A 24062-nucleotide genomic window follows, 5' to 3' on the forward strand; every position below is an offset into this window, starting at 1 on the left:
CAGACTGCCCAGAAGCCTTGCCAGTCTCTGTCACTTGCTGGCTATATGGGCAAATTTCTTAGTTATCCAGATCCATTTCCCCATTGGTAAAATGAGGATAATGTTTCCATTGTTGTAAGATAAGGAGTGTAAAATAATATGCTTATTTCTTATAATAATTCTTACCTGTCTCATTTATTATACAGATTTTATTTTGCACTAGGAGAGGCAGTTCACCTTTCCTTCTATTAACCTTCACTTTCACTTTCACCTACTGGTGCCTAGTACTTGTGCTCCTTGCAGACTTTTTCAAAGCTCTCCCAGCCAGTCAAGCAAAGGACAGAGACAGAAATGTTGGAGTTACCATGTCCCAGGGTCTGTACCTTAGCTATGCAGGAAGGTGGAGCAGGAACTAATATTTTTTTAAGATCTCACCATGTCCCAGGCTGTGCTAGGTAGGCTTTTTACATACATTTTCTCACACCAGTAGGTATTTTTATCTTCACCATTTTAATTTTACCTAGACAACTGAGGCTTAAATTAAGCCACATTCTCAGTAAGTAGTAAAATCAGGATTATAAAATTCCACCTTTCTCCTTGGGCTGTAGTAAGCCTGGACTTCTAGTAGTATCAAATCATTCATTATTTCATTATTCTCTCAAAGAATACTTATGAAGTCCTGTGATAGAGGTTACTGTTTGTCCCGCAATATCAGCTGTTCTTCTCTCTTTCCTTAATCATTGAATTCCCAGTTTTTAGATGAGCACATGACTGCCAAGGGTAAAATCTCTCAACCTTCCTTGCAGCCAGAAGTGGCCATGTGTCTAAGTCCCGGCCAAGGGCATGCAAGAGGAAGTGTTCTTAGAGGCCGGGGAGTACCACTATTCTCACTCTTGCCCCTTCCCATGGACTGGATTTCAGACAAGATAGCTGGAGGTTGAGCATCCTTCTGGAACCACAAGGGAAACCATGTGCTGACAATGATGGAGCAGTAGGTAGAAGGCACTTGGGTCGGACACTGGGATTATCATCCCAACCCTGGATTGCTTATAGTTAGCCCTCTTTTATTTAAGAAATACTATTCTCTCATGTTTAAGACACTCTATTAGGTTTTCTTTCACGCTAAACCAAACCTCATATAGTTTGTAACAGGAAGCCCCAAGGTTCATAAATATTCTTAATATAGTAACTTAGCTAATGTTGCTTTTCTTAAGATTCTTATTAACTGTTTGAATGTTTCCTTATTTAACTCTCTGAAAGATCTCAATAATTGTTTTGGACATTAACATCTTTCACAAAATTAACACCATTCATAAGCATTGCAGCATTTTACTCTTGCAATAAGAAGCATTCATATATATATATATATATATATAGCCACTGACCATGAGAATTTCAACATATACAACACATTGAGATGTTTCTTTGAAAATGACTATTCAGATATTAATAATAAATTCAACTGAGATGACAGGTTTATTCTTAGTAAAAATACATGAATAAAAGAAACATAAAATAAAGGCATAGTTTACCAATCTTGTTGAAAGCTATTTGAAGACAAGAGTCAACTGAAGTGGAGAGATCTAAAAATCTAGGTAAGAATTTAAGATGGCTCATGTCTGAGCTCACAGAAGGCTGCCATTATAGGCAGTTTTTTGTAGGACAAGAGGAGCTTAAGAATTAGGTGCTGATGGCCATCAAGCCACTTGACTAATTCCTCTTACTTTGATTCTGTATTCACTGAGCAACTGTCTGCTTATATGTGACCAGAGAGTAAGAGAAAGGAGAGAGGGTTTACCCAAGGGTCTATGAGGTTTTACTAGAGCAGCCAGCTGGCTCCCTTCTCTCTCATTTCAATTGACTCTGCCAGAATTATTTATTAATTTTAAAAGACAAAAATGAAAAAAAATTATCTCCCTAACACAAAAAACGTAAGAATCATTCCATCAGTAAATATTTTGATACACTTAAGGATTTGACTACTACGAATTTAAAATACAGAGATACCATGTAATTACTCAGTGGGAGATACATGCTAATGGTATGACCCTGTGAGGGAGGACCCTAGGGTGGTTTTTCATTGCTATTACCTGGATTAGTGATTCCAAGCCTCAGCTGCATAGCTATATTCTGTGGTTTAAAAAATCGTGATGCCTGGGTTGCACTAATTAAATTAGAAACTCTGGGGATAGGGCCTAGGAATCAGTTTTGTTTTTTAATGCTCCAGAGTGATTCCAAAGTTTCAAGCTTGAGAGTCACTGACCTGAATTTTTGGGCTAATGTTTGACGTTATAGAGCTGTTTCAAATTGAAAGATTTCTTTGTTTCTTTTTGTTTTAGTGGACTTTTAAATTATTTTTGTTTTACAATTTTAGAGTTGTCAAGAAAATGAAAGAAAGCTCACTCATCCAGGAAGCAGAAGCAAGGGATGTTAAAAGCTTCATATTCTTTGTAAACTAAGGTACATCTAAAGACAGACCTTAATACTGAACATGGCTACGGCACACTTAGAAAAGGGGAGTTTACTTGCAAAGGTGCAAGGGTGCCAGACTGAAGAACAGGTTTGCTAAAGACAAGTACTTAAAGGGGAAAAAACCCTGTGAAATCGCCAGTTACCAATTTACAGAGTCTATTCTACTCATGGGGGAGTAACAGGTACTTTCTCACGGGATTATCATACAAAGGTCGTGAGGCATGGATACTAGTAAGGCAAATAACTGGGATAAAACTGAGGGGAATCCAAGAAAATATTCAAGACATCATTGGTTTGAGACTCAGAACAAATCAGGGAGGCCCCAAGGTTTCCGAGTCGCTTGCCGGGATGCTCAGTCACACCGGAAGCATGCACGCCGCCAGACCGGCTTTAGCACACCTGCCGACTGTAGAAGCCGGCCCTCCCGGGGGAGCGGGCGCGCAGCACCTGACCTTCTGCGCACGCTCGGTGGAGTCTGGGGCGGGGCGACGGCGCGCGCGGTCTTGTGGGGAAGCCGGGAGGGCGGGGCGGCTGAGTCGGCGGCGCGCGAGCGGCCTGGGGAGGTGAGCCGGCCGGCGGTCTGCCGGGTCCCCGGCGGGAGAGCTGACGCTGCTGGGGCTCGAGTCCGGGTCCTGGCCCGGGCGGGGCGGGAGGGCCGGCGGCGGAGCCCGGGGGGCGGCAGCGGCAGCGCCGACGCTGGACGGGGCGCGGGGTCGGGCCGCAGGCCTGCGCCCCCCCGATGTGCGGTCCGCCGCCCGGGTGAGCGCGGTGCCTGAGGCGCTTAAGTTGCTGAGGGCTGCTCGGACTCCAGCGCCGCCGGGCCGCGGGAGCGGCAGGGGTGGAGGAAATGAGTTCCCACTCCCCACGGCATCCCGGGTGTATTCGTAGTTTTGCGTCCCTTGCAGAACAGTGTGCTAGTTTTGTTTTTTTACTGAGATAACACATACGTGATCAGACATGGGCTCTGACAAGCTTACGCCCAGTGTAAGTTCTGAGGCCAGGACAGGTGTCGAGAACTACGTGCATTGGCAACCGTCTCTTCTAAACAGCTCCCTTTCTGATTCCTTCTCTCTCTCTCTCCCATCCTACTGCCCTCCTCCCCTCGAGCTTTGAATCCGCTGCCATCCTTTTTGGGACCTTGCCCCAGCACTTGTCTCTTTACTGTGTCTTCTTTCACCTTGTTCCTCCCGGCTCTTCCACCAGGCTATACTTGTGAGCCATCTTAACTGTATTAAAGAAAAAATTATGCTAATCCCCATATACTCTAATTTATTCCGTTGTTTATTTCCATTCTTTAAAAAAAAAATCTCTTAAAAACTCAATTTTTATGTGACTAAATGGAATGCACTCTTTTTCCTCCTATATTATCATTTGGCAGTGCTAACCTCTCCCACCCTCTTGAACTCTTTCTTGTAAACTCTTCTGTGACTGTAGTCTCCAGGTTTTTCTCCCAGCTTTCTAGATGCTACTGCCTAGTCCTATGTTGGCATATTTTCCTTTAAATATTAGTGTTCTCTAGATTAGTAACCTAAATATTAGTTCCCTCAATATTAGTGTTCTGCAGCCCTCCCTACCTCAGTAGTCGCAGTGACTTACGTGCATATCCCATGACTGTAGCTTCCATCTTTATGCTGGAGACACCCATATTTTTATACCGAGCCCTTTGCATCTACTTACTGGGTATGTTCTGATGTCCCATAAGCACTCAAATTCATCATATCCCAAACTGAAATAATTTTCCTTCTCCATACCCTCAAATCCTGAAACTCTTTTCCTTTTAAAATTGTGATCCTGACTGAAAATAGCCGAACTTATCTTACCTTTTTGTAGTCAGAAATCTGAAACAGAGTCCTCTCCTCCCCACCTACTCAATGTAATCAGTCTATCAAGTCCCTTTTATCTCATTGCTGTAATACTTTCACATGTTTAGACCTCATGGCCTGGCATTTCAAGGTTTCATGCCCACCTCCTTAGTCTTCTCTTCTTCCTTCTTCCTTCTCACTTCATTCTTCCTTATCACTCCTCAGTCTGCCTGCCCACTCCTCCATTTTAAACACTTGGTTGGCCCCTTTAAAATTTGGCTAAAGTTGTAGTACTTCTGGGTCCTCTTTCCTTGACCGTGGCACTCTGCCATCTGATTTATGCCTGCCCTTTGTGCCTGAACACCGGTATATACCTCTAGCTCATTGATTCTCTTCCAGGGAATATTATGCTTCCCAGGGGACATTGACAATGTCTGGAGACACTTTTGATTGTTACAGTCTGGAGGAGAGGGTAAACTGTCACCTAGTTGGGAGAGACCAGGGACATTGCCAACCATCTTATAACGCATGGGGCCAGCTGTTCCCTCCCTGCCTCAAGGATTACTGGTCCACAATGTCAGCAGCCCCAAAGTTGAGAAGCAACTGCATAGCATAATATTTTGTTACTCAGTACTTTGATTGTTTTTTCTTCTCCACTAGACAAGGGACCTTGGCTTACTTGTTTTTGCATCCCTATACCTTGATATAGGGCCTGTTACAGAACAGAAATTCAGTAACTGTTGAAGGAAAAAGGGGTAAAGGAGGATCAACTTCTAAATTCTGGATATGAGCAGCCAGTCTGCTGCATAGGCTGCTTGCTGATTGCAGTGATTTCCTCATTGCCTTTCATTCGTATTGCATTGCAGGGGTGCCTACAGTGTCTCTTTATTTTTCATTTGTTTATTCAGCCCATGTTGATTGACTCATTTAAAAAAAATAATAAACTGATGTTTTTTTCTTCAGCGTCACTTTAGGCTCTCTTCTATCCATGTATCTTGGCCATTTATGAAGTGGTTAAAAAGTGATTAATTGGCTAGGTTTTAAAAAAGTAAACTAAATTTAATTCTTATCAGAAGTTCATTGGTTAAAACTCTGCAGGTCATCATGACTTCAACAAATAAAGCAATTGAATTACAACTACAAGTGAAACAAAATGCAGAAGAATTACAAGATTTTATGAGGGATTTAGAAAACTGGGAAAAAGATATTAAACAAAAGGATATGGAACTGAGAAGACAGAATGGTGTTCCTGAAGAGGTATATTTCTTAATTAAATTCCTACTTTAGCATCCAGAAAAACTATTTATTTTAAAATAAAGCATGACCTTTTAAAATGTTTTGTGAAACACTGAAACTGAAATGATTTGCTTCCTGCCAACATTTTGAAAATTCTGCTTTTTAAAGTCTTTGTAATAGTTATATTAACTATATTAAGCTATTTTAAAGTTTAGTGAATAAATACTGAAAGGACAGCTATGTGATAATTCCTGAGGTAAATGAATAGCATCATAAAATATGTCAGTGTGTATATGTTGTGTACACTGTGTATAATTTTATGTTTAGTGATATATTAACATATGGTAATACCATAAAAATGTAGATAGAATCTAGGTTCAAACAAACATTTTTTCAAAAGACTGTGCATTTAAGTATGGATAGCTTTTTCATGTGTGCATAGTGGTTTGGAAGCAGGTCAGTTTGCCATCATGCCATTGTGGATTCATTGTAAGACTGAAGAATGGGGTGTTTTTGAAGTTAGAATTCAGGATTAAAAATTAAATGTATAATTAAAATTTCTAGGTAATATTTTTCTTGTTACTGAACAATGTTCAACATTTGTCAAAGGATGAATTAAACTTTTCAGGCATGAATTATCGTAAGTGAAGATAGTAAGTTGGTGTTTTTTAACACTTGAAAATTAAATAAAAAAATTCTTTCTTGAAAATATAAGTGAGAATTTTAAACATTGCTAGTTATACAAAAGAGCAGTGCTTAAAACACTGTTATATTTTCTCCCTAGAATTTACCTCCTATTCGAAATGGGAATTTTAGGAAAAAGAAGAAGGGCAAAACTAAAGAGTCTTCTAAAAGAAACAAAGATGAAAGCACAAAAAGCAGGATAAAGTCTTATGATTATGAGGCATGGGCAAAATTTGATGTGGTAAGTTAATCTGGTTATGTGCTGCTTAGTATTGAAGTGAAATTTTCTTAGAGTTATCTAAGAGTCATGGATTAAACAAAAAATAATGGAGTTCTTACAACCTGCAAATTTCTCTTAAGGACTATTTTATGTGGAATAAAAATTTATTACATAGCTCTTCAATTAACTAACCTATTTTTGATCCGGTGGTCCTCTTTCAGTGAATAGTGGTTAAAACAGCCAGGATTCTTTTCTTTTTCCCTATTTTTTCTTTACTTCTTTCTTCTTTTGCAGAGTAGTACATGGAGGATGCAGTGTACTATTGACCCAGTTTCCCCCAGTGGCTACATCTCACTTAACTGTAGTAATAGTATCGAAACCAGGAAATTGACATTGGAACAATGCCTGTCTAGTTCTATGCCATTTTATCATATGTGTAGATTTGGGTAACCATCATTGCAATTAAGATTCAAAAATACTGCATCACCATAAAGATCTTCCTTGTGCTACCCATTTATAGTTTGCACCCACCACTGTTCTCCCCTCTCTAACTTCTCAAAAGCCAGAATTCTAAGAGAATTGTCTCAGAAAAAAATGGCTCTGCCAATAACATTTTTATGGGCAGAAGCACCTGTTGAATACTGGCTAAAAGGGAATGTCTAGTCTTGGGGGCAGAGACCATGTGACAATAAAAGCAGGCCTATCTTGATCCCAGGAAAGTGAGCTTCATCCTTCCATAACAGGGATAGGAAACGTGGTGCATGCAACTCATCTCCCACATGTGGCACATAGTGTGATGGAGAATTAACTACTCTGCTTCAGAACCTTCCACCCTGTGCTCCAAGCAGCCACTGTCAGGGTCAGCCTGTGAAACGTTCCTGTTGGTCAGCCTTATTCTAGACTTTGACAGACCTTAAGGGTTGATATGGAATGCACATTCCTTTTTAGTCTTCAATTTTTTCTGTAGTATTTGTTTCATACAAAAGAGTAAGTGGAGATACATGTTCTAAGGCATAATAATAAAATGAATATGTGAATCCACCATCTAACTTAAAGAGAATTTTTCCAGTCCTATTGCAGCTGCGAGTGTGCTGCTTTGCTACCCCATCTTCTTTTCTCCCTTCAATCCTAGGAAGTAAACACTATTCTAATTTTTGTATTTATTTTATTTGCACTTTTCTGTTTAACATTTTATTGAGATTATGATAAAGTCCAAAATCTTAGGTGTACAACTTCCTGAAATTTTACTCACATATACACCTGAGAAACCACCCTCCAAATCAAGATAGAGGACATTTCCGGCATCCCAGAAGCCTCCCTTTTCATGATTACTTCCCAAAGGAAGCTGCTGCTGTGATCTCTGCTACTGAGAATCAGTTTTGCCCATTTGGGGATTTCCTGTGAATGTGTTGTATGGTTCACGCTCTTGTTCTTGGCTGCTTTTGCTAGTGATGTCTGGGACTGATCTGTAGCAGATCATGTTGGTAGCAGCAGTTTGTTCCATTCTTTTGCTGATCAGAATTCCATTGTGTAAATATCACATTTTGTGTAGCCATTCTTCTACTGACATACATTTGGGTTGTTTGCAGTTTGGCACTTCTATGAATAAATCTGCTATGAACATTATATATGTCTTGATGAATATATATAAACAGCTGGAAGGGATTTGCCAGGTCATAGTTTATATGTACCTTTAGCTTTAGGACATACCGTCAAGTGGTTTTACAAATCAGTTGTATTTTTCTTAATGAAATCAAGGCTAAATTGACTCAAGAGAGGGCTGGCATTATTATTTAAACAGTTTGCCATCTGCTTCAGTATTGTCCTGATGTAAGAGAAGTATGATACTGGGTTTGAATATACTGTTGTCGGAAATGATACTTCCTGAACATAGGATTTGTTCTCTGCTTTGTATTTTATAGTCTAGTTGCATTTTTTTGTGACCTTACCCCTTGTATATATAGCCTTTTCCTTTTCATAAGTCGATATCTTTATAATGCCCTTTCCTGAGTGTGTGCCCATCTCAGGATTTCTTAGAGGGGTGCTTTCTACTCAGTCATTTACTCATTCAGCAGATGCTGGTCTAACTGCTTTGTGTGGCCAGTGCCATAATGTATGGTGTTGCTCGGCATGGCCATTTTAGTACCTGTACAAGATACACATTCCATTCTGGCTCACCTCTGAGCAGCTGCTGTAGTGTCTGATGCCTTAAGTGTTCTGCACATGTCAGCAGAGCAGGGTTGGACAGTCTCAGCTTTAATGTTGGTAAGCTCGTGGTATTTCTAGAATTTGCATGCTAAAGTACATAGCTAAATTTCATTCCATCTTTTAGTGTTCACTCAGTGAAACTAAGCATAGGTTTTTTTAAATTCATCAACAATTTTGGCATAATTTAAAATATGCTATTTGTTGAATGCAAAAAGGTTTTTGCTTAAATGATTAAAGTTTTAGTCTAAATGAGATTTAATGAACTCTTTAATGCTTACTGATTTAAAATCTCTTACTAAAAATAAAAAACATTATTTTATCAGATATGGTTAAAAATTGGGATTAAAAAAAATTCTGATGGGGTCCATGGCATTTATTACCATGAAAGGAATGTGTGAGTCAAAAGGGATGGGGAATTGCTGGACTAGCATATTACCTATTTTTGTTGGTAGAATCAGCTGTATTTTGGAATACACTAAGGGAGAGTATAACATAGTCATTGAGAGCTCTCTGGAGGAGGCTAACTGCCTGGGTTCAAATCCTGACTTGGCCACTTACTAGTGAGTGACTTTGAGTAAGTTAACTAACATCTGTGTTTCAGTTCCTTCAAGTGAAAAATATGGGTAGTTATTACTTGCCTCACAGGTTTTTGTGAGGATTAATTGTTCTGCAAGCAGTTTTGTTACCTTATTTTAAAAATAAGGAAGAAAAAGGTTTTTAGAAGAAACCCTTTCTATTGTTGGTTGCTTATTACATTAGATTGGGGTTATTTGCAAACTTCTCTTAGTCAAACCATAGTACCTCACTGTTACTGGCTTGTGATTAAGGGGTAGTTTGTAGACTCTGTTGACTTAGCTTATGGTATGAGTTTAAAGTCAGATTTTTTAAATGGCTTGGATCTTGGTTTTCTAAACACGAGTACTTTTCTCAGGATGTACACTTAACAATGAGAGGTTATTTGGATCACTTTTATAGACCTTTAGGTCTTTAGGTCATAACACTGAAATTCTGTTAAATGTACTTTGTGTTGTGTATGTTGTTATCTTTTTTTACTGGGCATGTAATTGTGAGCACTGTTTTCCCACTTACGTTTCAGGACAGTATTCTTGATGAGCTAGACAAGGAAGAGAGTACCCTTGATTCTGTGTCCCAGGAATCAGAGTCAGAAGAAGATGGGATTCATGTAGATTCACAAAAGGCTCTTGCTCTAAAAGAAAAGGTACTCTTTGGGTAGCTTTAAGTTCCTTCAGATAAGTACGGTATGTAGAAAATCACATAGATCTCATGATTTCTTCAACATAATTTAGGAGGTGTTCAGACTTTGAGAAGTTATTGGCTATATCCCTGTCAGGAGTCAATATAGCATGTTTGTAAGGAATATATGATCTGAAATCAGATTGACATGGTCATTTTAGTGTATCAAATTCTGTGATAAGTTCTTTAAATTGCCTCTATCTCAGTTTTCTCAGCTGTAAAATAAGATTATTATTATTATTACTAAAACTCAGTAGGTTGTTGGAGTATTATTGAATGAATTATGATATATAAAGTACTTGGACCATACAGAGTTCTTCCAGGGTTTTTAGTAGTAGACCAAAGTAACTTAAAATCAATGTGTGATTCTTGACATAAATATTAAATTACGCTCCTCCATTTCACAGGCCATCTTTGGTTACTTTCTGAAGCATTCAACAGCTCTCTGAGGAATGACTCATTACAAAATTAGCTATGTTGCTTTTCAAAAAGGTGGAATTCTTCAGATTAAACTTCATCTTGATGCTTTTGTTACATTTCTCTGGTTAATTGTCAATAAAAGCTGTATATTACTGAGTATTTTACCCATTTTTCTACCAGGACTCTTGGATTGTGCCCATAATAACTATATAGTGATTTTTAGCTCTTATAGAAAGATCTGATCTCACAATTACTGAATTAGAAAGAGATACATAATATTGAAAGAAAATGGTTATAGAATTTTTTGCCAGTTTATATCTGACTCATATACTTTTTCAGGGCAATAGATACTTCAAACAAGGAAAATACGATGAGGCAATTGAATGCTACACCAAAGGCATGAATGCTGATCCGTATAATCCTGTTTTGCCAACAAACAGAGCATCAGCATACTTTAGACTGAAAAAGTAAGGAATTTCCATAATGTGTGTGAATGTTTTGTGTGTATGGTGACTGATTTTATGAAAGTTTTCATAATAAGGTTTCTGTGAAAGATTGAAAATGTATTACATTTCTTTTCAACTGCAATCGTTTATTCACTATTTAACAGAGAAGCTTCATTATGGTAAACTTAAAATATGTACCAACATTTGTTTATCTCTAAGTCATGCTGACCCTTTAAATCCATAATGTTGAAGAACATAAATGTGTTTTGGTCTTATTATAAGCAGAAAACTGACCTATCATAAGATTTTTGAAAAGACAAATATCATCAAGGAAGACATTGATGTTTTTAACTTAAAATTATTTGGAAATACAAATTATATTGGTGTCTGAGATTTTAATATTTAAGTATAACATGTTTAAGTCTTTGAAAGTTATTAATATCCTGACAAATTAGGGGACTATTTACACTGTATAATGTATGTTATGAAGAATAATTTTTAATAAAACTACATGAATCCACCACCCAACATAAGAACTAGAACGTTACTATTATTTTTAGAGCTATCTTGATACTCCTTTCTGTATCTTGACCCTTGCTTCCCTCCTACTTAACTGTTATCTTGAGTTGTGTATCATTCTTTGATTAAAAAAAAAATTCATGGTGTTATGTACATATCCCTAAAATATATTGTGTAACTTGTTTATTTTTCAGTTTTAAAAGTATATCGTACTGAATGTATTCTATGTAACTTGCCTATTTCTCTGAATATTATATTTCTAAGATTTGTTCATGTTTTGCATATAGCTGTAATCTCATTTTCACTGTCATATGTAATTCCTTTTTGGTGATATTACCCTTATGTATCCATTCTGCTGTTGCTGGGGGATGGGTTAGTTCCTTTTTTCTTCTTACTTTCCTTCTCTCCTTTGCACACTCCTACCTCCCACCCTATTTTTTTCCTTATTTAAAACAGTGATACTATGAACATTTCTGTACATGGTTCTTTGTGCTGCGTCATAGGATGTACATATGTTCAGCTGTACATGGCGATGACCAGTTTTTACAGAGATAGTTGCACAAGTCTACATTCCCATTAGCAGTATGTAAGAAGCCTGTTAAATACCTTTATTGACAATGGTATAATTGAGCTTCTTTGTTGTTTTCAATCTAGTGGGTGTGAAATGGTAATTTACTGTTGTCTTAGTTTGCATTTCCACAATTTCTAATGAGGTTGAACACCTTATGTATGTATTTAACAATACTACATTTTTTTTTCCTGTGAAATGCCTATTTTTGTCTTTTGGCTATTTTTTTATATTGATTTTTTTTTTAATTGAAGTATAGTTGATATACAATATTAGTCTCAGGAGTACAACACAGTGATTCAACAATTACATACATTTTGCAGTGTTCACTACCATAAGTGTATTTATGGTCTGTCATCATATGAAATTACTACAATATTACTATATTCTCTTTGCTGTACACGTTTCATCCCTGTGACTTATTTATTTCATAATTGGGAGTTTGTACCTCTATGTCCTCTTCACCATTTCATTCATTACTTCATTCTCCTTCTCTGTGGCAACCACAAGTTTGTTCTCTGTATTTATGAGTTAATTTCTGTTTTGTTCTTTTTTTTAAAAATTCCACTTAATAAGTGAAATCATACTGTATTTGTCTTTGACTTACTTCATTTAGCATGATACCTTTTAGGTCCATCCATGTTGTCACAAATGGCAAAATTTCATTAATTTTTATGGCTGAGTAGTACTCCATTGTTTGAATGTACCACATCTTTTTTATCCATTCATTTGTTGTACACTTCATACCTTGGCTGTTGTAAATAATGCTGCAGTAAACATAGGGTGCATATATCTCTTTGAGTCAGTGTTTTTGTTTTCTTTGGAAAATTCCAAAGAAATTCCACCCAGAAGTGGAATTACTGGGTTGTTTGGATTTCTATTTCTAATTTTTTGAGGAACCACCATACTGTTTTCCATAGTGGCTGCACCTTTTATATTCCCACCAATAGTGCACAGAGGTTTCCCTTTCTCTATATCCTCACCAACACTTGTTATTTCTTATCTTTTTGATAATAGCCATTCCAACTGGGGTGATAGATATTTAGGGGCACCAAAATACACATTTTTTCAAAGAAGACATACAGATGACTAATGGACACATAAAAAAATTCTCAACACCACTAATGAGGGAAATGCAAATCAAAACCACAAGATTTCACCTGACATCAGTCAGAATGGCTATTACCAAAAAGACAAGAAGAAATAAGTGTTGATGAAGATGTGGAAAAAAGGGACCCTGTATTGATTTTTAAGAGTTCTTCATTCTGGACACTAACCCATTAGTGTTTATTTATAATTATCTTCTCCCAATTTGTAACTTCTTTTCTTATGGAGTCTTAATAAGCAGAATTCTTAATATATTTGAATTTATTGGGTTTTTTTAAAGGTTAACATTTTAAAAGATACAGTTTGTTAGAAAAATTACTTTCCCTCCCTAAATTCATAATGGTCTTCTATATTTTCTTATAAAAATTTTTTTTACTTGTCACATTTGAGAAGTCTTTTTATATGTGCTAAATGTAGAATTCCATTTTCATATCTTTCCATATGAGTATCCCAGTTGTTCCAGCTATGTTTATTGACTATCCATGCTTTCCCCATGGATTCCCATAGCATCTGCAGTGCTACCGTATCATGTGTTAAGTTTGCATGGATCTCTTTCTCATCTTCCTGTTTACATTGATCTGTTGCCTATCCCATACCCGTTCCACACCATCTTAATTACTAAAGCATTATAATAAGTCTTGATATTTGGCATAGGGATTCTCCTTCCATATTGTTTTTGAGGAATCTCAGGTATTCTTGTACTTCTACTTGTCAATGTAAACTTTAGAATTATCTTGTCAAATGCCTTGAAAAATTCTGTTGGCATTTTAATTACAGTTGCATTAGATTTATAGGTTAGTTTTGGGGAAAATTATATTGTTAGGTTTTTGTGCCTTATTATAGATCATGAATGTGAACTAAGTCGTCTTTAATGTCTTTAAAGATAGTCTTCACATTTTCTGCATATGGGTCATGTATATCTTTTGTTAGATTTATTTCTGTTTTTTGTTGCTGATCTCTAGTAAAGCAGCCACCTTGCTAAACTTTCACTATTTCTAATTATGTCCCTAGATTGTTGTTTTCACTTTTCCAGATAGACCATCGTATCATCTAAGGCTGTCAGTTTTGTTCTTTCAGGTTTTTTTAGTTGTATCTCTTTCTTGCGGAACTCTTTCTGCACTGTCTAGGATTGCCAGTACAGTACTGACAGAAAGCAGCGATTGTGGACATTCTGGTTCCTTGATTTAAAGGGAATGCTACTTACATCTCACCATCAAGAATTAATGCTTTCAGGAGGCTTAACTACATAAAAGGAGTGGGGAAACATCCCTTTCAATTGGGAAGTAAATCCCTTATTTGGGGAATTCAGAAACAGATTTTGAAGTTTGGTTTAATGAATTATTTTCATTAGCTCTACTTTATTTTAATTTTTTTAAATTACAGATTTGCTGTTGCTGAGTCTGATTGTAATTTAGCAATTGCCTTGGACAGAAGTTATGCAAAGGCTTATGGAAGACGAGGTGCTGCTCGATTTGTTTTGCAAAAATTAGAGGATGCCAGAAAAGGTATTAACATTTTCCAGGTCATCGTACCTAAAAAATTCTTTAACAGTTCAGTGTAATAGACAATATACAAAGAATACTAGATAATCACAGTTTTTGCCTTTCAGAGAACTTTCTATGTTTGAATAAAGCTCATTTTTGTAATTTAAGTGGTATCTTGATATTCTGGAAAAGAGTGCATTATTTGCCACTATCAGATTTTGGTTCAAATTCTCATTCCACCATTTGTTAGCTGTGTGACTGGGGAAAGGGTAGTTTCTGATTTTGAGTTTCTAATATGCAGAATAGGAAATAAAACATCCTGTTGGCTATTGTGAGGCTAGAGGTAATGCATGTAAAGCTCCTAAAATGTTTTTATTCATTTTTAAATTCTGAGCCTTTTATTCCATAAAATAGGTTTGTGATATATAAATTACAAATTCTGGTTAAAGCTGATAATCTAGTAGGCCCCTGCTGCTTCCTGGTTTTATGATGTACAATTTATGATAGCCAGTATTCTTCCTGGGGCTGGTGGAAGACGGCAATATGTCACAGGGGGAGAGTGGAGAAAGTCCAGTAGCCTAATGCTAGCATTTCTTAGTGACTCTTTTATTTTGCAGTAGGACAGTTGCCTGTGTGTCTCATGTGCATAATTATTGTTTCATACAGCTTTTCAAATACCAAATACTTCCAAATATTCTTTATTGTCTGTTTTCCTCAGATTATGAAAAAGTATTAGAACTGGAGCCAAATAACTTTGAAGCAATGAATGAACTCAGGAAAATCAATCAGGTAAATTGTGATTATTCAAATTAAGTGTATTATTACTTTTACTTGAGGAAGTAAAGGTTTTTTGCATAGATTTGTACTATGAAATAGTTAATATGGACATTTTTCTAATTTTAATTATTTGTGCTATGGAGTTTCACTAAACAAATTTTCAGGAGGTATAATGGTATTTAAAGGTTCTCAATGAATCATCTTGAAAAGTCATCTAAGATTTTTAGAACTACTGCTACTTTACTTTTTCCCAGATGTCAGAATTATTTTTCTTCATCCCGCTGATTTTTGTTTTTTGGCTTGTGCTTTGATTTCTGTCCTAAACTTTGATTTTCTTATTTTTAAAGTTACCTCATTTTTATAGTTCATATCTCAGCAAAAACAATACTGATTTTTCAACAGTGAGAAAATAGTTATTACTTAAATGTAAAATTTGCCATCAGAGGATACTAAACAGTTACATATCCTTTCATTTTCCTGTTGAATCAAAGTTATAATTATTTTGTCATCCAGTAACACTTTGAGAAACAAGTGACAACGGTTGGGGAAAGTCTTAAATGTTGCTATTATTTACTGTACATAAAGTCTATTGATAAACATATCAACTTTATTATAATTGTGAACTGTATTACATGGTTGTATGTTTTGTCCTAGGTCAATAAGCCTATGGATATTAAATTTGAGAAATACGGTGATGTAGTCTTAGCTACCTGTTTATTTCTGAAAATAGTTCCTAGAATGGTGCTTGCTCCCTATAGAAATTCAGTAAATATTTGTTGAGTAAATAAATAAAAAACTACTGTTAATGGATAATAATTAAATGCACATTAAATTTATTGGTTTTTTTTTTTTGCTATTAAGTAGAAAAACTTTAGAGTAAAAAAATTATTTTAATTATTTGAAATGTGCAAAAATTCTAATACATTTGACTAATTAGTATTTTAATGTCAAATATGTATGCATCTTACATTGTTTTATGTTAGTTGACTGCTATGTCTCCTAGGCTTTACCATCTAAAGAAAACTCCTATCCAAAGGAAGCTTTTGCAAAGATTACATCAGCTGAAGGAGAGAGAAGACAAATTGAAGAACAACAGAATAAGCAGCAGGCTGTTTCAGAGAAAGATCGGGTAATCCAGAGGAATTTCAGTTTACAAATGTTTTGTAACAAGTATCTCAAAATACTGTTTATGCTCACCGTTAATACTATTTATGCTTGTCTAATGTTACATTAAAATTATTCAGTAGGAATTGAAAATTAAATATATGAAAAGCCTCTGGAGCATACTAATTCAAAATTTCAGTAATGGAAGACTTAATATATAATTAAAAAATGCATTTAAGTTTAGGGAGCAAATGACTTTTGAATATTTTAACATTTACATATAGATATGTATTTAACATAGAAATAAATTACAATTCATTCTTATTTATATATTTTTTCTTTAATTCACACTGGACTATTTCTGATAGAAATTCCTTTAGAAATACTTAGTTGAGATTTAAAATTATGTTTATAGCCTTCATGGGCCCACAGTGGATTCCTAATAAATACTTAGGAATGATGATCGATTGTGATATATCTGACTTTGATTATAAATAAATGCTACATTGAAATCTAGTATACAGATTCCAGTATGGTTTAATTTATCCGATGTCTAGGCATATTAATGTTACCAAAAAGTGAGCTCTATACTTCTTAACTCTTTTAACAAACATTATTTAAATTATGAAATTGTTTTGTACAGCTTCTAATGTAACTAAAGAGTATAATATTTGAAACTATATTTGTTAAAATGTGCTTTGAAATTTAAGCTTTTTATTAAATATTAAGCTTTGTATTATAATGTTTAATTAGTAAAGTAATGGTAAATGTTGAAAGTGATATAGTAGTAAACATTTTTTCCTTTTTAGTGTTGAAAAGAGAATAATACTATTATAAAAAATAACCCAAGCTAAAGATTCTAAAACGTGTATCATGGGCTAGATGTTTAACAATTAAAATATACTTCATTACTTATATGATATTGATGAGTGTTCTTGTAGTGTTTCTGAACATTTTAATTCATCTAACTTTTTAACGTATTTTTTCATTCCCCTGCATACTTCTCTCCAAAATGATAGGGAAATGGATTTTTCAAAGAGGGGAAATATGAAAGAGCAATTGAATGCTATACTAAAGGGATAGCAGCAGATGGCACTAATGCTCTTCTTCCAGCGAACAGAGCCATGGCCTATCTGAAGATGCAGAAGTAAGTACTGGTTACAGTTAATGCTTTTCAGGATGAAAATGAAATTTTCTGTAAATTGGCCTAATTATTTAACAATAAATGGCAGTGTAATTTATTCTTGAGCATTAAAGTTAAAAAAGTGTAGTACATAGTCAGTAAATATTAGCTCCTGTTAATATTTTCCCACTTCTAATAGTCTGGCATTTGACAATTTAACACTTCTCTAATTGCTTCATGTATGTTATTCTGAATTAGTGATTTAGAAACTATTTTTAGCCTTAAAATATTTTGGGCAAAATCTTATCTGGGAGTGTTTTATATATATATATAAATATATATATTATATGCACACACACACACACACACACAAACACGCAAAAGGAACTGCTGTCATTGAAACTGCTGATTGACTGCTTATACAAATAACACTCGGTCCTGTGATACTCCCCAGCTGTTTACAGATATACTCACAGGCTCTAGGTTGGGCAATCAGCAGGATCATATCTGAGACAGAAACTGTGACTTACCCTTCTGTGTATCTGTTGCAATAATTCTTTACACACTAGTGATGGAACTAAAACAGAAAGAAAACCAATAAATATTATATAGAGAGTTTCTAAACGTTTTTGGTTCCATGGTTGCATGGTGAATCTTTCTCAGAAAAATATTTTTAAATTCATTGTACATTTGAGATTACAAAAAGGAAACCAGCTATAACTCAAATACAGTTACAAATGTATTAAAATTTTTGATATAATGGTGTATATATACTTTTTTAATTAAAATAAAACACTGCAAAAAGAAACTGCATTTAAAATTCAAGGAAGTTTAAAGTTGAAACTTTTTTTAAAGACACAGTATGAAAGTTTGAATAAGGACATTAGCAGTAGGTTGATCTTTGATACATCTTCTATTGACTGCTAACAAGTGTGGACAGGGCACACCCATAAGGCAATGCAGGTGAGCGTATTTTCAGTGTGGTGATGTGAGTTTGCTGGGGGCAGAGTTGCATGGTAGTTGGTCAGCTGTGCCATGGGAGCATCTATGGACAGGGATGCTGTGGTCCATGCGAACAAGCAGGTTAAATTACTACTGTAATTCTGAAATAATGGTGCGCATAAACAGTATTAATGGTGAGCATAAACAGTATTTTGAGATACTTGTAACAATCTTAATGTAATAGGAAAATAACCGATTTTTATTGGGGACAAAGTCAGAATTTCCTACTGTGGTTTATTGTCTGCAGTTACACTTGAAAGAAAAGCCAAAGGTCATTTAAAAGTTAATGAAAACAAGGTTTCTAGAAGTGGTCGTCTGTCTACCCCAGCCGGCGTCAGGGAGAGCCGCAAGAAGTCCGAGTGGTAGTAGCAGAGTGTCTGTGAGCTGGCAGGTACAGGCGGGGCTCGGCAGGCGGTTAGATCCGGAAGATCTGAAGGAGGAGTAAGGTGCCAGTAATGGGTCAGGAGTCTGGGGCAGGCCTCTGGTCCTTTGGTAGAGAACAAATCTGGGTTCCATTCTTAGATGGAGTAAAACACAGATACAAGGATAGAATGACAAGAAAAAGTTCCAATAGTAGTAGATATTAGATCTGGGAAACAGGGTCTTGAGGGTTGAATGAGAGAACGAGCTAGGGCAAGCGGCCCTAACAGAGTTGGCAGAGGGTCGGGCTACAGAGCCAGGCGAGCAGTGTGCTCTTTGCTCTACTAACAGTCTTTATTATTTGTATTTTTGAGTAGTTTGTCTTTTTTCTCCCACCATCTAAAAGGAGTTTATCGGTTGGATTTTTCTAACTGTAACTTTGCATACACAAAGGTCATTGAATGATTTTAAAGGATTTAACATGAGCCAATTGTCAAAAAATTCTTACACCTTGTGTGGAAACTTCAGATATTTAGAATAGTTACTGAGTTTTATTCAGATGTACAATGGAACATACTTTTTGATTATGTAATTAGAATGGTTTCCTAAACATTCATCTTCTAAATTTTCTTAGAATTAGCATGTTTGGAAGTTCTCTGATCTGCTTATTCAGCAAACATTTATTGAGTTAAACAGTGCCAGGTCTTCTGAATAGGCACTGTGACAGGTACATTAAGTGTACAAATATTAAAGGTACAGTTGTGTTAAAGAAACTTGAAATTTGGGGGAAGAGACAAAAAAGGAGATGAGTAATTATTAAAATATGTTGTGATGATGCTTTAAGGGACATATGCTGTGGAAGTACATACAGGGTGGGAAGAACACTGTTGCAGACTGAGTCTAGGTTGGAGAATTCATGGAAGGCATCTTGAAGGAGTTCAGACAACTGAGATCTGAAAGGGTAATTACATGTTCGTGAGGTGAACAACAGGCCCAATATCCCAATGCAGGTTCAAAGGCATAGGAGTGGAAAAGTGCATGGGAACTCCCAGAAAGGGCAGTGTCCATACTGGCTCTTAGGAGATAGTGGCAGAGATAAGGCTGGAAAGTCAGGCAAGCCCTTGATTTTGTGCTCTACACCTTATCTTGGAAACGAGTGGGGGCTATACAGGTATCTTGAATGAGAGAATGATATAATCAGCCAAGTATTGGTGGGGGCGTGGACACGCACACATATGCAACACACAGACATATTCTTTCTCTCGTTGAAAAGTGAATCAAAGAATTCAAAGATGTTTAAGTTCATTAGAAATTCATATTTTGTTCATATGAGATTTTGTTTTGAGGGTAGGATGGCATTCTAGGCCTTGGAAAGAATGTAATCATAGATTCTCTTTTTAAACAATATTTTTTTTGCAGCTTTTATGAAAGTAATATAATAAACCCTGTATATGAAATCATCTAGTTTTAACAAGCCATATCTTTTTTGTCATATTTGTTTCAGCTTTTTTCCCCTCTGAATTATTGTAAAGCAGATCACAGACATTGGCATTTCATCTAGTATTTCATATATATAGGCACAGTATCATTATCATGCCACATAAATTCACAATAGTTCATTAATGTCTTTCTAATACGGAGGAGGGTTTCAAGTTTTTTTGTTTTTTTTTAACTCTCAGCTCTTTGTTATCATGGTGCAGGACTCAGATTGAATTGATTGCTGGCTGCATGGTTGAATAGAATTTATGAAAAGTGTCAGAGGATATGCCAGCACATAATGTAATGAGTCCTGAGTTTTGTGTAGGTTGGTTTTCTTTAGGTGATGTATACTGTGGGTAAATACTTAAGAAGTTGTATTGGAAAATTGTGAGTTATAATTGTTAATTTAGTACCTATGTATATTGAATGTTAAAGGGAGGTAGATTGCCAGCAGTGGTATTCTTCTGTCCTCTCTACTCATATTTTACCATCATTAATTCCATCCTTCCAGCAGGCTCTTCCCGACTTGACTTTAATCTGTTACCTTTTCCCTCCTTACCAGATGATTCCAAGATTTGGTGAGAATGAAAAAAATAGTCTTTTCCCTCACACACAGAATTGGTAGTTGGTGATTGAAATGGTGTGCATCCTTTTTACATAAGAAACTCAGTTTATGTGTGTTATTCTATAAGCTGCATTTTCCAGTCAGTAATTTTATGTTTAATAGATATGAAGAAGCTGAAAAAGACTGCACACAAGCTGTTTTATTAGATGGCTCATATTCTAAAGCTTTTGCCAGAAGAGGAGCTGCAAGGACATTTTTGGGGAAGTTAAATGAGGCCAAACAAGGTATGATTATTTCTATAACAACTATCACTCACTCATCCTGATGAGATTCCCAAGTTACAGAAGCAGAGATTTGCATAGCTTTCCTGTGGTTTAAGGATGTAGAACTTAAGGAAGTATATTTTGTGTCACAGGTTAGGTCATGAGTAGGTTTAGAGATTTGGAGGAATGCAGCTTCTATAATAGACATGATTATCTTTTACTTTAATAGCGTACAGTACAATCTCGTTAATTGCCAATTGAAATTAATGAATAATTTTTATTGTAGGTGAGAAGGAAAGGGCAAGAATGAGAAGAGGAGGAAGGGGATCAGCAGCTAGGGGCTGGGGGATAATGTGAGACTGGTAGTAATGACCCTTTGTATTTTTGAGACTAGTTATTATCTTTTTTTTCCATGATCTGTTTTTTAAGTATTTATTCTGTTAGTCTTTTTGAAGAACCAGCTTGGTTCTGTTACATGTTTTTTCTGTTTCATTTCTTTCTGCTTTTCATTTCCTTTCTTTAGGTTTACTCTGCTGTTTTTCTAACTTTTTTACATCAATACTTAGATTAATTGATTTTCATATTTTCTCTTTTTTCTGGTATATGTATTTAACTTTGACAGTTTCTCTTTATGCCTGGCTTCATCTGCAGCCCGTGCATTTTTTAAATTGTAAAGTATACACAACATTTGCCATTCTAACCGTTTTTAAGTGTATAGTACAGTGATATTAAGTGCATTCACTTTGTTGTGCATTTATTATCACATTATTTGTTGTCGATCTCCAGAAATTTTTCATCATCCCATTTTGAAACTATACCCATTAAACTAATAATTCCCAGCTCCCCACTCCTTCAAGCCCCTGGTAATCACCATTCTACTTTCTTATCTATGAATTTGACTACATTAGGTGCCCCATATAAGTAGAGTCATCCAATATTTCTCCTTTTGTATCTGGCTTATTTCACTTAGCACAATGTTTTCAGATCCATCCATGTTGTAGCATATATAAGAATTTGGTTCTTTTTAGGGCTGAAGAGTATTCCATTATCCAAAATTCTCCTAGATTTGGTCTTAGATATGGTGTGTTACCCTGTTTGTGAATAGTGTGAGCTTTGGTGGGTTAGAGGACATCCTCTCTAGGCCTCAGTCGCATCATCTGTAAAGTGGGGTTATGCAGTGAAGGTTACATGGGAGTTTGTATAAACCAACTAGAATAGCACTCAATAAATCCTAACTTATTTTTGCTCGCCTGTTTCCTGGCATCTTGAGTAAGACTTCTTTAGGTAAACTTTTTTTTTATTTATTTTTATTTTTTATTGAAGGGTAGTTGACAACAGTATTGCATTACGTTAGTTTCAGGTGTACAACACAGTGATTCAACATTTATATACATGATAATTCTAGGTACCAGGTATCACCATACCAAGTTGTTACAATATTTTGACTATATTCCTTATGCTATACATTACATCCCGGTTACTTATTTATTTTACAATTGGAAGTGTGTTTAAATATATATATATATATATATATATATACATATATATATTTTTTTGTGAGGGCATCTCTCATATTTATTGATCAAATAGTTGTTAACCACAATAAATTTCTGTATAGGGGGGTCAATACTCAATGCACAATCATTAATCCACCCCAAGCCTAATTTTCGTCAGTCTCCAATCTTCTGATGCATAATGAACAAATTCTTACATAGAGTACAAATTCTTACATAGTGAATAAGTTACATGGTGAACAGTGCAAGGGCAGTCATCACAGAAGCTTTCGGTTTTGTTCATGCATTATGAACTATACACAGTCAGTTCAAATATGACTATTCATTTGATTTTTAAACTTGATTTATATGTGGATACCACATTTCTCTATTATTATTATTTTTAATAAAATGCTGAAGTGGTAGGTAGATACGAGATAAAGGTAGAAAACAGAGTTTAGTGTTGTAAGAGAGCAAATGTAGATGATCAGGTGTGTGCCTGTAGACTATGTGTTAATCCGAGCTAGACGAGGGCAATAAACATCCATGTATGCAGAAGATTTCTCTCAGAACATGAGGGGGGATTCTTTAGGTAAACTTACTAAATGTATCATGTCTTCAACTCCATAAAATATTTTCACTGATTCATTGTATTTTTTTAAAAATTTGCTTTAGATTTTGAAACTGTTTTACTTCTGGAACCTGGAAATAAGCAGGCAGTAACTGAACTTTCCAAAATTAAAAAGGTAATATATTCTTTTCACCAAAATATGGTCTTATTTTCTGAAACATAAACACATCTATCTGTTGCATAATAAAGTTGATAATATTTTGAAGTCATGGTTACAAATTTATTTTCAAGGAATTAATTGAGAAAGGACACTGGGATGATGTCTTTCTTGATTCTACACAAAGGCAAAACGTGGTAAAATCTATTGATAACCCACCTCATTTTGTATCAACTGTAAGTAAAGCACTTTTCTTTTACTTTTTCTTGCTCCTTAAATATCAGTGTTGTATTAATAAGAGTTGGAAACAGACTTGAATTAACAACTCTTAAATGTTGGAAGTTCTAAGGGCCATTTTTAGAATACTAAAAAAAAAATACTTCTTTGGATTACTGATACAATAAAATTGGGGGAAATGGGCTGTTTAGAGTTCTGGAATAACTTTTTGAAGTGACTTTTAATTTAGCGTTATAAATTTATATATTTCTATATATTTTCTGCTACTAAGGAAATGAAGTAGTTTTACATTCCATAATAATTAAATATTTTGACTTTCTATTACTATTCTTATTTGGGATTGGGATTTTATTGCAGTAGCCTTGCATCTTTTATGGGATTAGATCTAAAATCACCCAAGGCAAAAATCTGGTATGGGCAAACAGTATACATTGCACATTGCCCTTGGTATACAGTGCAGCTTTTCATGAAGTCCAGCAAAGGCAGTTTTTTCATGTGATATTAGAACACAAAGAATAGCTGGCATGAGTGT

General features: G+C 35.5%; 1 protein-coding gene across 2 annotated transcripts in view; it reads left to right on the plus strand.

The window, feature by feature from the left end:
- The first annotated feature begins 2959 nt into the window (after positions 1 to 2959).
- Positions 2960 to 24062, plus strand: part of RPAP3 (RNA polymerase II associated protein 3) — a 29673-nt gene continuing 8570 nt past the window's right edge. Inside the window, exons 1-12 of one of the 2 annotated variants that reach the window (XM_057487511.1) lie at positions 2960 to 3014; positions 5344 to 5510; positions 6274 to 6414; positions 9698 to 9820; positions 10615 to 10742; positions 14299 to 14420; positions 15118 to 15188; positions 16180 to 16305; positions 17300 to 17427; positions 20972 to 21093; positions 23241 to 23311; positions 23428 to 23529. In XM_057487511.1, coding sequence (XP_057343494.1) covers positions 5358 to 5510; positions 6274 to 6414; positions 9698 to 9820; positions 10615 to 10742; positions 14299 to 14420; positions 15118 to 15188; positions 16180 to 16305; positions 17300 to 17427; positions 20972 to 21093; positions 23241 to 23311; positions 23428 to 23529 — 1287 coding nt within the window. In that variant the 5' untranslated portion in view covers positions 2960 to 3014; positions 5344 to 5357. The remainder of the gene's footprint in view (positions 3015 to 5343; positions 5511 to 6273; positions 6415 to 9697; positions 9821 to 10614; positions 10743 to 14298; positions 14421 to 15117; positions 15189 to 16179; positions 16306 to 17299; positions 17428 to 20971; positions 21094 to 23240; positions 23312 to 23427; positions 23530 to 24062) is intronic. The other variant, XM_057487512.1, reaches the window with a different exon arrangement.

This window comes from Manis pentadactyla, chromosome 10, assembly GCF_030020395.1.
Source record: "Manis pentadactyla isolate mManPen7 chromosome 10, mManPen7.hap1, whole genome shotgun sequence".
Classification (NCBI taxonomy): Eukaryota; Metazoa; Chordata; class Mammalia; order Pholidota; family Manidae; genus Manis; species Manis pentadactyla.